Source organism: Lepisma saccharinum, chromosome 1, assembly GCF_977018435.1.
Source record: "Lepisma saccharinum chromosome 1, izLepSacc3.1, whole genome shotgun sequence".
Lineage (NCBI taxonomy): Eukaryota > Metazoa > Arthropoda > Insecta > Zygentoma > Lepismatidae > Lepisma > Lepisma saccharinum.
In genome coordinates this window covers 165,227,248-165,241,354 of record NC_139229.1, presented here as the reverse complement: position 1 = coordinate 165,241,354, position 14,107 = coordinate 165,227,248, and the positions used below count along the sequence as shown (strand labels likewise).

Sequence of the window (14,107 nt, the reverse complement as noted above, 5' to 3'; positions counted from 1 at the left end):
ACCTTACCAGTCTCCTTATTGGGCATTATATGTGGGGAATCAGAACCCGTTACAGCTACAGAACAGTGTTCAATATACATATCCGAGGGACTCCGAAACGTACTAACAGAACCTTGTGAGATGCTTGAGGATATCTTGGATCAGTGTCCCCTTCCCAAAGTTAACTTTACTATACCCTACCAACGTCAGTTTTTGCATTCATTTGGACTTTTCGCATTCTCTCTCTGGATCTCATTGTTGATCCATGATTGGCACAAAAATTTATCTTCTCCACAATTAACTAATTAGCAACTTCAATTAAATCCAAGAAATATGGTACAATCATGGACACTTCTCAAATTTGCTACAACGAAGTGTCCTTGACTACAAATCACTTCCCATCTCCCTGCAGTCCTGCCAACAAACAAACAGTGGCAGTACTTGGTCGATGTAAATCTTGATTGTAAAAAAATGTTCACGGTCAAGGCTAAGAGACAAAAACTTTTTCGTAAGGTTCAGTAATCGCACGCGCGTAATTTCACCCTAATTAAAAAAAATAACACTCTTGCTAATTGCCTGCGTTACGCAGCTTTCCTGGACTTTTCTACAAGGTTACCGGTGGAAGTAAAATCCCAGAACACAGATACAATCGGGACAAGACGAAGTTTCCCATTGCATTCTCAAGCCTTATTCTAATGATGATAATTTTGACAGTTCATTCAGTGAGGAGACACCTATGGTTTTTGTTGTCTTGAGTTTTTGTTTGAAGTTCACTCTACGCATAGAAGGGCAAATTGGGCCTGGAACTGCAGTTTAAAGTGGGATACGAACCACTGTGCTTTGTGCCTCCACCGGATATCGAAGCCTGGACACCTTGATTACAAGGTGACGGCGTTACCACTACGCTATCAGGGAGACCAATACTTGAGTTTTTAGTAGGGCTGAGCCGATACCACCATTTGCCGATACCGATTCCGATACCTTAACCGATTTCAACCGATACCTATACCGATACTTGTATAATTCCACTAAAATAACAAAGGCTAGTTACTGAGCCACAAAACTCATCACATCACATTCTAGTAATGACATCATATACTCCCAAATTATTCTCATATAGCATTATATCACTTAAAATTTCCTGTGACATTTTATGTTAACTTCTATCTGCCCCCAGAGGATGCAAAAGAAGAAGAAGAAGAAGAAGTTTTTGAAATGTTGCAAGCATAAAGTGTTGCAGATACACCGAAAAAATCGGTGGATTATTATAAGTGTCGCTGCTTCATTTCATGATCCCCAATTTCATTATTAATGTATTTAAGGGTAGAGAAAGTTAGAGAGTGTAAAATTAGATTTATCTAGCGCATATAGCCAGGCACCTAGCCAGGTGGAGATTTCATGGGCTGTAGCCCCTCCCGAAATCCTTCAAATATCTAATTTAAATCATTTACGGTGGTAATTAATTTTACTTCATTAGCAGGAGTAAACATCTTGCACAATAAATTGTAATATATTAAATATGTAAATTCATCTTCAGTTCTTCTACCCCCTCTTTTTCGTATATAGGGCGGCTGCTGATAAGAAATGAACCCCCTTCCGAGATGAATTTCTGGCTACGTTCCTTCGTATAGCGTACAGCTTGCACAAGGAATGCAAAATAAATACAAATGTAAACAACATTCTTATCGATTGGATTAACCTGAGGAGGGAGGAAAACGACGGAAAAATATACACAAATACAGATATATATTTAATGCTCATTTGCAGCTCTGTATGTGCCCTGCTGTCCATTATTCTCTGTCATTTACAATAAAAATAAGTCACTGCAGTGTCGGCAACGGGCAGCAGTCACACAGAAGGTAGAGCACAAGAAGAAAATCCACAACCTTCCCTCCCACAGCGACATGCATTCCTTTTCCAGGAACTCAAGATTGAGCTTAGCATTATAATAATGCTGGTTTTGAAAACTTCACGATCTCAACCGACAAGTTTGCGAGCAAGAACTGGCAATGGTTCCTTTTATGTCCTTTTATGACCACCAGGCAGTTACATGCCTCCAATCAAGGAATATAACCTCCAATGTCACGTTTGGGTGCAGCGCTTTCGCTTTAGCCCTGCCTTTGATCTTATCATCTCCTTCCCAGGAGTGTGCAACATTTTCGGAAATGTACATGGGTTTCTTGTGCGAGACCCCAATCTGTCACAAGGAAGGGTGAACGAACCTTTGAAAAGGACAAATATTGACAAATGTGTTGTTTCTCTTCGCCGCTCTAGCCATTCAAAATCTTTCATATCGAATAGTATCGGCGAAAAAAAATTAACCGATAGTTACCGATACCGATACATCGGTATCGGTATCGGCTCGACCCTACTTTTTATGGTACTGATCACTAATCAGTAGACTAGGAATTTATTTGGTATTATTGAAAAGACATAGGCACGTACTTTAAAAGTAATTGTTTTCTTTATGGGTTTTAACAAAACTGTAAGTAAACGGATCTTCAATTATGTTGCATATTTTGGTATTTTTTGACATAAATGCATTTTTTAAACTTTTCATGTAATGAGTATGTCACGATTGTTACTACTTTGAGCCAAATATAAGTACGTATTTCTAATTATTAGTAACTTGTTTGTATAAGTATTTAAAGACGTGTCCGCTCAATTAACCTTTAACATTCAACTACCAAGTGGATGAAATCAAGATCACTATGGAGAGAGTCGTGGAGAGGATTCTTTCTGGATGGGACGACACTGCTGACAATTTACCAGTTTTTGGATAATATTTTGTTAATTCTTTTTGCCATTTTGATGCATGATTTTTCTTGAGCTCCAAGATGATTTAAAGAAAAGTGTCATCTGAGTTCCAATATAAGTCTCTAGAAACAATGAAAATGTAGGCAAAGGAGAGGGGGGGGGGGAAATATGAAGTTTGCATGAGAGATAATAGTTCATTCAAAAAGTCCTTGTCCGTTTGGTGGTACAGGAAGTGAAGTGGACTCTAAGAAGGGAAAAGGATGTCCAATTCTTCTGCTACCTTTTGGCTGTCCTCACTGTCGATGGATATTGGGAAAATTGCTGTTATCGATGTTATATTTTATTAACTGGGAAAGTTTTGTTTTGTAAGGATTTTTTGAAACGCAGGGAAATTAAAATAATAAAAGCTGATATATATTGAGATCATGTTTGCTTGTCAAGTAAAGAAGGATACGTTTTTAGAAAGAAAGGAAAGAAGATATGAAATGAAGTAGAGGAATCAAAGAAGCACGATGCAGAGAAAAAGATAAATGAAAGGGACTCAAAAAGAAAGAAGAGGGAAGAGAAAGAAAGGAAGGGAAATAGAAGAGAGAGAGAGAGAGAGAGAGAGAGAGAGAGAGAGAGAGAGAGAGAATAGGAAAGATAACAGGTCAAAAACGGGGAGAAAAGGAAAGATCAAGAAGAAAGAAAGTAAGCATACACAAATAGTAGTAAACAGAAAATAGGAAAGATAGAAGATACGGGGGAAAATATGATAGAGAATGGGAGAATAAGTAATCAATTTTCCCTATTCCTTGGGTTACATTGCCCTACTTGACCATCCCTGCAGGCACCCATGATGTATGTATATAGGTGTGTGTAAGTATGTGCGTCATTACTGAAGGCATTCCTCACGGTACATATATTAGTATTGGTATTCTACAACTCGAGATTGTGACATAAACCATGGTCCTGGCTCATATAACGCCAGAATCGTTTCGCAAATATTGTAGTGTCAATCTGTCTGTCTATCCATCCATCCCATGCCAACCTATCAAACTTCTCAGGAACTACCAGACCTTCAAAAACGGAATCTTCAGTGTTGATTGACGTATCAAATAATGGTTCATTTCAATATACAAGGGTTGGATAAAAAGTAATGGCAACACTGCTGTCCCGTGAAAGGGGCGAGTCACAGCGCCACAACCGTTTCGTGGTTGATAAAGGAATGTCAGACGAGGAAGTATAGTGAGTGGGGTGCGATTGTATGTTATTCAGTCAAAAACAGCAGTGCTCTGAAGCAGAGGACGAGAGTGCAAGCGCCCTAACAATATGTTTAGGCAAGAAGAACAACGTCCCTTAGGCAGACGGTCAACGCAGCCTACTACTGCACCTTCTTGCACACGTTCTGGCACGGTGTCCCATCATCCTGCTTGACAATGCAAAGTGTCACACTGCGAACACTGTGACGGCGCTCCTGCATAACTGGTAGTGGGAGGTACTGGAACATCCGCCGTATTCACCGGTATGAGACCGTGTGATTACGACCTTTTTGCCAAAATGAAGGAACCACTGGGCGGGAAGCACTACGACACGCGCGAAGCCATCATAACATACGTGCTATAGGGCGGTCACTGCGGGACATCGACAGAGATGGACGCGCTGACGGTGTACGACGCCTTCCATACGTGTGGCAGAAGGTCGTAGAGATGGGGGGGGGGGGGGCGATTACATTGAAGGAATGTAACACGTGCTCCTCTGCCAATACAGTCAAGTAGCAATTATACCAGTGTTGCCATTACTTCTTATCCAACCCTTGTAAATTAACTTGATTCACCTTTCTGCCTGGTCATGAGAGACAACAGTCGATCTAATGTGATCTGTAGAATCTTAAGATTTAAATATGATAGAATAGCATAACGTCTTCTCTACCTATGACAGGTAAATAATAATAATAACAATAATAATAATAATAAAAATAATAATAATAATAAAAACAATTTCAACAAATTTCAATGGTGGGATATCTGCAATATCATTCAAGCTGCAAGTTTTCTTTAACTATCGTAAGTTGGGGACACATGAACGTGGAGGATGAAATAGCTGACGATACAATAGGATCGAACCCGGAACCTGCAGCTTCGGAGAAAAATACTCTAACCAGCACAACACCAGTCAGAACGACTAGCGTGGGAATGACGCCATCACGTTAGTTCCGCACGTTGATTAGCGTGTGCTTAATGGCACCGGAATGTGCACCTTTACGTTGAAATCTCTGTAAATAAAGAGAATTTTTACATTCACCTCACGCTCTTTTCGTTACGCAAATCTCTCTAACCGCGCTGTGTAAAGGATCGTAACCTTAGACAAGGTAATATCGCTGCACGGTTAGCTGAGTCGAGGAACTCATATGAATTATAATATTTTTATTCTTCACTATGTTATTATTTAACGTTATATGTATTCTCGCGCTGAGTTTTACGCAGAAGGTGATGGAATTTCTTAATGGAAAAAGTGATAGGATAAAGGGTACAGACTGCCTGAGTGAATGACAATACATAGCTTGTGCCTCGCAGATAGCGTAGTGGTTAACATTGTTGCCTTTTAAAGGGTTCCGGTTTTGATTCTCTGTGGCGGAACATATTTGTTTCGGATCTCCCTTTAAACTTAAGTCCGGCAAAGATTAGTCTATATTTGGATGTAGTGGTGCCGACCTCCGTGGCGGAGTTGTTAGCACAGTGCGTTACGACGGCATGGATCCTGGATTCTAATCCCAGAGTCCTGTCATCATTTTCGTCCCATAACCAGTCATCCTGATGTTTGCGATAAGCCAAAAGTGACAGAAAAGCGAAGTAAAATAAACCAATTCGATCAAGCATGTAGGGAACTTGAAACCAAAGTTTGACCTTGTAGCCTACACCCCGTAGACGTGACTTAGCAAGAAGTGTATTCTGTAACGAAAGCGCATAAGCCAGTGTGTCTATTTTTTTACATCAAATAATTCTTCGCCATCTTTGACAAAACATAGTCTGATGTTTTCACATTCTGTTTCCATTCAAAGGGCCTCCCAGATTGCGTAGTGGTAGCGTTGTCGTCTTGTAATCAAGGAATCCCGGGTGGAGGCACATAGTGTTTCGGATCCCACTTCAAACTGTAGATCCACTCCCGATTAGCCTTACTGTGAATAAATGGACTTAAAACAACAACAAATCCATTCAAAGATTTACTGTTAGACAGTCAGGTCAAGTAATTGAATGTCACAATGCAGTTGTAAAAAAAATTTAAAAAATGGCAACATCTTCAGTTGTAACTAAACAGCAATTTAGTTATCTATGACATTGTTCTTGTAATCATAGGTGTTATAAAAACATTGCTAGTAAATATTGGGACGGACAGTTTAAAGTACTCGTCATTAAATGCATGTTTGTATATCATTTTAGAAGAATTGTCTTTTCTGTCCAAACCTTCTCCCCTACTTACCACTCCCGTGCTGTTAATCAATATTTTAAAGCAAAGAGTTGAGAACTTACACAGCCATCCATAAAGATATGTGGTAGTAGTATATCACTATTATCATTTAATTTTCTCTTACGTTTCTGGGATTTATTTACTTGTTGGATATACCCTGTTTTATACCCTGTTTTGTTTAAATTTGTAAGCCTCATGTTCCTTTAGCAAAGTGAATGAATATGTTTTGATGGACAATTTGCGTGCGTATAATCTTTTAGGGAATGTAGTAGAGAAGAGGTATTGTCATCAACAGACCTGTATAGAAGGAACAACGATAATTATAATTTCGCACTTTGTGTAGAGGTGCACGGCGACGAGTAACCTACACTAGCAGGAGTAGTAATGGTAATGATAGAAGTAAATGTGTCTTACCTGCTGGGCGTTTCCTCAGTGGGCAACACACACCGAACTCGCTGTTTGTAAGCTTGCACGGGTGCTTCCTAAGTTCTGGGATTTCTGCATAAAAGGTAATGCACTTCACGAGTGGTCTGCATCTTCCAGCTTCACCCTGTTGAGTGGCGCAGGGCGGCCCGATGTCTGTCTTTCCATCCGATGGTCCCTGAAATATAATCCTCCCTTGGGTCACTGGCTGTTGCACTGGAGGACTGGGTGGTGTTGGTGGTTGCTGGACTTTCTGTCCGAAGACTTGCTGTTGGATATTGGGTGCTGGGGTTTGCCCAAAAGTTTGCTGTCTGATCGGTTGTTGCGTGGGCGGTTGTCCAAAGGTTTGCTGTCTGATCGGTTGCTGGGTGGTCGGTTGTCCGAAAGTCTGCTGTCGGATGGTTTGTTGGGTGGTCGGTTGCCCAAATATTTGGTGCCTGGTGGTGCTCTGCTCTGGTACGAAGCTCTGCGGTTGTTGGAGTTGATTGTTGAGGTCCTGGTTGAACTGGGAAAAATTCACCCTGCGGCTTGGAGGAAATTCCTGCTGGGCGAACTGCTGTTGCAGCTGGTCTTGCAGTTGCTGTTGCTGCTGCTGGATCTGCTGTAACCTCAACAGCATCTGTTCCAGGTTCCGCCGCAGCAGAAGTTGCCGTTGTCCATCAGTGGCGAACTGCTGCTGCCTCTGAATGGTCTGTATCTCGTCCATGATCTTTCTCTGCTGGAACTGTAGCTGCTGCTGAAGAAGCTGTTCTGGAAACAGCTCATCCCTGGCAAATTCCTGCTCCTGCTGCTGCCGCTGCCCGGCGGCGGAGCAGAGAAGAAGGAGAAGGGCGAGGAAGGACTCGAAGCCGCGGCCCATTGTGTACGAAGCGCGTGTCCTCTGCGGAGACGTCGCGCGGACTGTGTTACTGGAGAATCGGAGGCTATGCCTTTTGAGACCGGATCAGCCAACCAGATGGTGTGGCCTTGACGGCGCCTATGCTACGGTCTCCCTCTCCCAGGAGAACGTTCGGAAGATGCCTTGCTTTTGCGTCCACGCTCCACGGAGGAAATTCGGCGAAGAGGATTGAAGCTAACAATTCACGGAATGAAAATTAGACGGCGAGGAGGGAGTGAGGCGGAGGAGGAGGAGGAGGAAGACACCGGAACGGCATGCAAGGAGGAAGAAGAGTTTACGAACTGCACGAAGCGACCAAGGCATAATGAAATTAGTCTTTGCACTGATCGTATTCCTTTCCATAATTCAGAATATTATTTCCAAACCGAATTTAATTTTCACAACCAAAGCCTAGCTTGTTTGTTATCACTAGAGACCGGATGTTTAGGCACTAAAAACATATGAAATAGGCAGGCAAATAAGCACTTATAATTTTCAAAATAGGCAATAAAAAGGCAATGAAATTTAACTCAAAATAATGGAGTTAGACATACAAAAAGAAATAGGTGTTTAAAAAATATAGAAACATACCTGTACATTCTTTATTATTTCAGTTAAAAAATTTACACTATATATTCCACACAGCAGTTCGAACTAAGAAACTATTTAAATGCATTTCAAGTTTGTACTGTACGGTTTGGCAGTCTCTGAATAAGAAGCACTAATTGCGGTTGCACATCACAACAAGGTATTTCTTCAGGTGATCAACCGACAAGTTATGTTTGCGATCGGACAACACATTTTTTAGAATTGAAAAAGATCTTTCACCTCCACAGATGTTACCGAAGCATACTTAAAGCACGCGAGAACATGTGGATCTAACTCAGTTTGTATATTTTCACCTTTCAGAACTTGTTGAATTGCCCTTAATTTGTCCAAGTCCTTATTAGCTGCAATAACTCGCTGACATTTCTCACGAACAGCCTGACCTTTAGCACCTGGTACAGCACAAATTTGGTCAAGTGCAGAATGAAAACGGACCATAGAATTTATCAGTGTTTCACTTCTCTCTTCCAATAATGTTATTGTGTCTGGCAAATTTGAATAATGGGTGGTAATGAATCCTAAGTCGTTTCGCACAAGAGAATTGTTCAAAAGACGCTTTGTTACGAGAATTGATGTTGCATCATCTTCAGATAGGGAATTAATTACTTCAGCCACCTTCTGATAGTTGGTCGCGTAATATACTGCAGCAGATATCCAAGTACCCCATCTAGTTAGTATTGGCTGTGGAGGCAAAGGAAGTTAATGGGCTGTTTCTTTAAACAAAAGAACCCAGGATGGTGCTTTGACGAATATTTTCTTAGCATTGAAAATTAAAGAGTAAACTTCGGGAAATGATTCACAAATTTCCTCTGCAACTCGATGGAGAGCATGCGCGAGACATCCCAATTTTAAAGAAAATGCCTAAAATAAGCAATATCTGGCATTTATGAAATAATATAGGCAATATCGTATGAAATAGGCAAAATTAAATTGCCTTTAAATGAAGCTAATACCTCCCTCCTGGCCTTCGCAACATTCGTTTTCATCATATCTCTAACAGGAAAGAATAGGCATTTTGCCTAACATCCGGTCTCTAGTTATCACCATAAACTCTACATTCTTTTTGGCCTATATTTTCAGATTTCATTTCCTCTACATCCTTTCTTGACAAGCTAACGTGTACTCCAGCACTAAATCTTGAATTTGGAGCACTGTTACACTATTCCACAACTTACTGATTTGATTGTCATTTGATTTTTCTTATTTAGCGTTGCTTTTCTGTCGAATTTGTCTAAATAACGACGATGAGGATGAGTGATGATATGATGAAATTGATGAAGGGACACTCACAAAGAACAACTTTGCTCAGGCCGGGATTCGAACCCGAAACCCCCTGACATCTTAGCGCGTTGTGATAACAGCTACGCCACGGAAGTCGGTTTACTTACTTACTGTATGTCAGAATATCCCAGTTACATGGTGTCGACACTCTCTTGAGATTTCAATTTCGTTACCTCAATTATGATGTATTATTGACTTTGGACGCAGGGAGCTGTCCTCTAGGCCGGTGTGATTATACAAAGTGCTTCCAAGGCATGGGGCGGGGCGTATGTTTGGTTCCTGGATGTGTCGGTGCGTTTGTCCCATCTCATTCAACCAGTCATGCTCATCTCGTTATTCACCTAAATGGTTTCAAAATAAAGTAAAAGTAACGAGAATAGAAATAGGCATCTCTCTCAACATTCCACTTCTATATGCACTGTGTATACACCCCTCTCTTCACTCTTGAGATTTATGCACAGAAGAGTCGGTAGGGAGTCTAACTGCCATGCGGGAGACTTGAGTTCGATTCCCGGGATGCCGGATGGATGATTTCAGGTGGGAATTTTCCCAGTAATGTCCTTGCATGGAGCGGCTCTGGGATTCACCCAGCCCCTAATAAATGAGTACCTTGGGGAGGAGACTAAAGCCGACCGGGACGTGGTGCTGATGATATCACCTCTACAAAGGGCCCATATTGTGTATGTGTGTGGGGTCCTGCCTTCACTTTCCTCACATGTCTTCACTGCATGCTGCAATGTGCTGTGCGTTTGCTTTACTTTACCTTAAGGTAAATGTGTGTGTGTGTGTGTGTGTGTGTGTGTGTGTGTGTGTGTGTGTGTGTGTGTGTGTGTGTGTGTGTGTATTCACTAGAGAAATTTAAAAAATACTATTTTAGTAGCTTTGCTATTGTTAGGTAGACAAAGAAAATTTCCAGTTCACACTGTAAGTCCTTGGGTAAGGCTTATAGCACATCATCAACTGTTTCAAGGAATTTAAAATTACATCTGTATCGTGTTCTTAATTGGCAAAGACTTGTCTTAAATCTCACTGGAAATGGCCTTCATGCAATAAAGAATATGTTTTTAAAAAGTAAACGAGTAAAATTCCAATTAACACTGCTTTTTATGACGACGACTGTGTTTTCAAACACAACCGAGTTTAGAAGAAGAGTATATACAACAACAAACAACAAATGTCCAAAGATGTAGCTTAGTACAGTCAAGAAGAATACTGTGGAACGTCAATGAAATGAAACGTTTACTACTCATAGTTTTATCTATGAGCTTGCAGACAAATAACGACACTTCACGAACCTCGTCAGTTTCCACAACTTTCAGAAGAATGGTTATTTCTTGCCAAGAGTTGCTGATAAAATGGCCCTTGTCTTATATGACTTTACAGGGGTAAATCACAAAGATATCCAAAAAAGGGGGGGGTCAGAATCAATATTGTGTCCTAAATTAGGACATATTGAATCCCTCGTGAAGTCATGTCATCCCAAAGCTTTAGGCTTGAATCATGGGCTTGCATAGAATAAAAGAATGATTGGAGAAAAAAACAGTAACATTCAGCTAATTTAAAATCACTTAGACACGAGAAGAAAAAATGAGAGATAGAGAAGATAGAAAAAATCTGAAAACAAAAAGAGAAACGAGAGGAAAACAAGGGAAGGAGAGAGAAAGGTTATTATAGAAAGTATGCAGAAGAGAATAAGTAAGGAAACGGACCATACTAAGAAAATAAGAAGGAAGAAAATACAGAAATAAAATTAAAAAGAAATGATGCCAAAAGGGAAGAAAGGGATAAAAGGATGAAAATAAATGGACGATGAAAATGGAGTGAAGAAAATTATGAAATATTTAATTAGAAATGAAGGCAGTGTTTTTTTTTCTTTGCAAGTTCAGTATACATAATCATTCTCTGTCTGAGCCTCCCTCTCCCTCTATATTGGTATAATCTCTCCTTTCCTTTTTGATCTGTTTTTTGCTTTCTCTGTTTCTCTATTGCCCTTTTCCCACTTCTCTCTCTCTCTCTTGTTTTTCTTTCTTTTTAGTCTCCGTCTATTACTCTCTCATCTCTCTCTACCACAGAGATGGTCTTTCATTTTCTCTCTTCTTCCTACATTTCTAAGTATTTGTAGGGTAAAGAACAAAGTTTTCCCCTCATTTTCTTTTCTAACCGTTTTTCATTCTTTCCTTCCTAAAGAGAAGTATATTTCCTTTTACTTTATAATATAAATACATAACTTTCCTTCCTTTGTCATTGTCCTTCTTTTTTCTGTCAAGTAAGGGCAAACAAGCGTATTGAAGCAATGCAAAGGAGAAGTGATGGAAGAGAGAGGAAGAGGAGGAGTCAAGGAACACTTTCCCCAGAGAATGCAAAGGATATATACTTCGAAATTGTGACAGTGCTTTATTTTGAATTATTTGAAAAGACAATAACATTTATTTTTCTTTCCAACGTAAAAAGTACAATGTACCAAATTAAATTTTTCACCATTCGTTTTCCAGGGCAAGCAAGTGCCTGCTTACCCCCGCTGGATACATCCATGGCTATGGGTTCGTTTATTTTTTTCTCTTTCGAATTTCTCGTTATTTACTATCTTTATTTCCCACCTTCAGCCCGAAAGAGATAAAAGTAACAAGATAAGACATCCCTTAATTATTTCTCCTTTTTCTATTTGTGAAGGATGAGCAAAATAAGTGCAAAAGTCAAGAGGAGGACAAAGGCTTCATTCTGCTTTAGTCAAAGACATTTTCCCCTGTCTGTACAGCGATGACGTCACAAATAAAATCACACGTTAAAAGTAAGGTCATATGAGCCATTGGAAGTAACATAACTGCTGAGTTTCATAACATTCGACACCAGAGAGGGGAGCAACAATACCTTATGTTAACCAACACGGAAAATATCAATAAAAATATAACATTTCTCGATGATATTCGATTGCCTTTGTTATGTTTCTTCAATGCTGCACACAACACGATTGGCTTGGAAGTAACGAGAGGGTTGAGCCTTGGAAAAGTGCTTTGTGACGTAATTCTGTAACAGTTATAGCGAAATTGTGGTACACAATGAATGGGAGGAACGGCATAAAACTTAACTGTGAGAAAAGTGGGAGGGAAACAAAGACTATCGTACACAACATAAATCTTCCTTCTCAGACAGTAAAATACTTGAAATATAATTCGTTTTTATGTTCTAGAAATTTAAAGATGTAAGGTTGTTCAGATTTACTTGAATCCTGTAGTATATATTATGAAGGTAGATATTAATATTTCAAAGATGAAGATTATCTTATCGAAATGCTCCAAATAGACCATTTTACTACAGTATAGCAATATACGAGGCGCGTCCAGAAAGTAACTTCTCTGCGTTCGTCCGCGGCGCCAGTAGTGGTCGGAGTGCGACTCGCATGTGCAGGCAGGAAGTGGTGATCTTTTGTAGTCGCAGAGCTATAAAAGCAGTCGTATTAGGAAAGTCCTAGGTGAAATATTGCATCAGTTTCCTGTCGTAATCAGATATTTCCATGCTTCTAAGTTGACGTCGGTAGAGATCCACCGGGAATTGTATCAAATGTACGGATCGGACGTGATGAGCGACAATATGGGCAGACGATGGTGCAGACAATTCACGGAAGGCCGATCCAATGTGCATGGCCCCATACAGCTGAGAACACGTGCGCTCTTTTGCATCACTTCAAGTGCGAAATCTTCAACCCCCACCTCGAGCCTAAGGATTATCATATCTTCCTTCAACTGAAGCTGCTTCTGGCAGGACAACGTTTTGACAGCGACGCTGCAGTGCAGACGGTTCCAGTTTCTGACGACAGACACATGACATGGGCATACGAAATTTAGTCTGACAAATGTCTGAACAACGGTGGTGAATATGTCGAAAAGTGGGTCATCATGAGTCACTGTAAATAATGCAATACATGCCAATTACTATTGATGTTATTTTATTTTATGGTTAATCAGGACTTACTTTCTCGACGCGCCTCGTATTTACAGTAATGATTCTACATTCTTTCTACATATTACATACATATTTCAGAAATTGTCAAAGATTGTGTGACGATATTTCTCTAGATTGCCGTGGAAATGGTTGAAACCTAAATATTGCTAACATTTTGTATATCAATAACGATTAATGATCATAGGCTAGCTGTTGTTTCAAATAGTCTTAATGTTACACACATCATACATTTTGAAGAATTTTAGTCAGAAGTCACTGTGTTTGTCCAGAACTAAATATTTTTGAAACTTATTATTTGTACTTGCACATATATCTTTTCAAGATGGCACAAATTGAAAGTAGGAAAATAACTTCCTAATGTTACATTATCCTTACACAATAGATAAATGTTTCTTGTCATATCACCTGTTTTCACAAGTGATGTTTTGTTCTGCATTTTAAATGATACTACAGGTTATTTTTCACTTCAAAACTATAATGAAACTAATTTATACATTGATATGAAATACATTTTCATTATAATTGTTTTCTGAATTCGGTTTCTACTGTATAATTAAATAAAATGCCATTAACATTATTATTCGATAGATGAGATACAGTCTTGAGACCACAATATGATTTGAGGAAAACGTGTTGTGGCGTTCAGCAGTTATTGTTATTTTTACTGCACATATTGCAACCGCCAAACGCTATTGAGGTGGATAAAGAAGAAGAGAAGGCATATACTCAATTATATAGCATCTAAGAAAATAGTGAGATAGTGTTGTGGATGTTAAT

At 39.7% G+C, this 14,107-nt stretch overlaps 2 protein-coding genes across 2 annotated transcripts in view; one reads left to right on the top strand and one right to left on the bottom strand.

The window, feature by feature from the left end:
- LOC146003653 (salivary peroxidase/catechol oxidase-like) overlaps positions 1 to 7,657 on the bottom strand; it is a 47,921-nt gene extending 40,264 nt beyond the window's left edge. Inside the window, exon 1 of the mRNA XM_083142008.1 lies at positions 6,598 to 7,657. Coding sequence (XP_082998134.1) covers positions 6,598 to 7,465 — 868 coding nt within the window. The 5' untranslated portion in view covers positions 7,466 to 7,657. The remainder of the gene's footprint in view (positions 1 to 6,597) is intronic.
- Positions 1 to 14,107, top strand: part of mas (trypsin-like serine protease domain-containing protein masquerade) — a 419,698-nt gene that overhangs the window by 15,516 nt on the left and 390,075 nt on the right. The gene's annotated exons all lie outside the window — the stretch shown is intronic.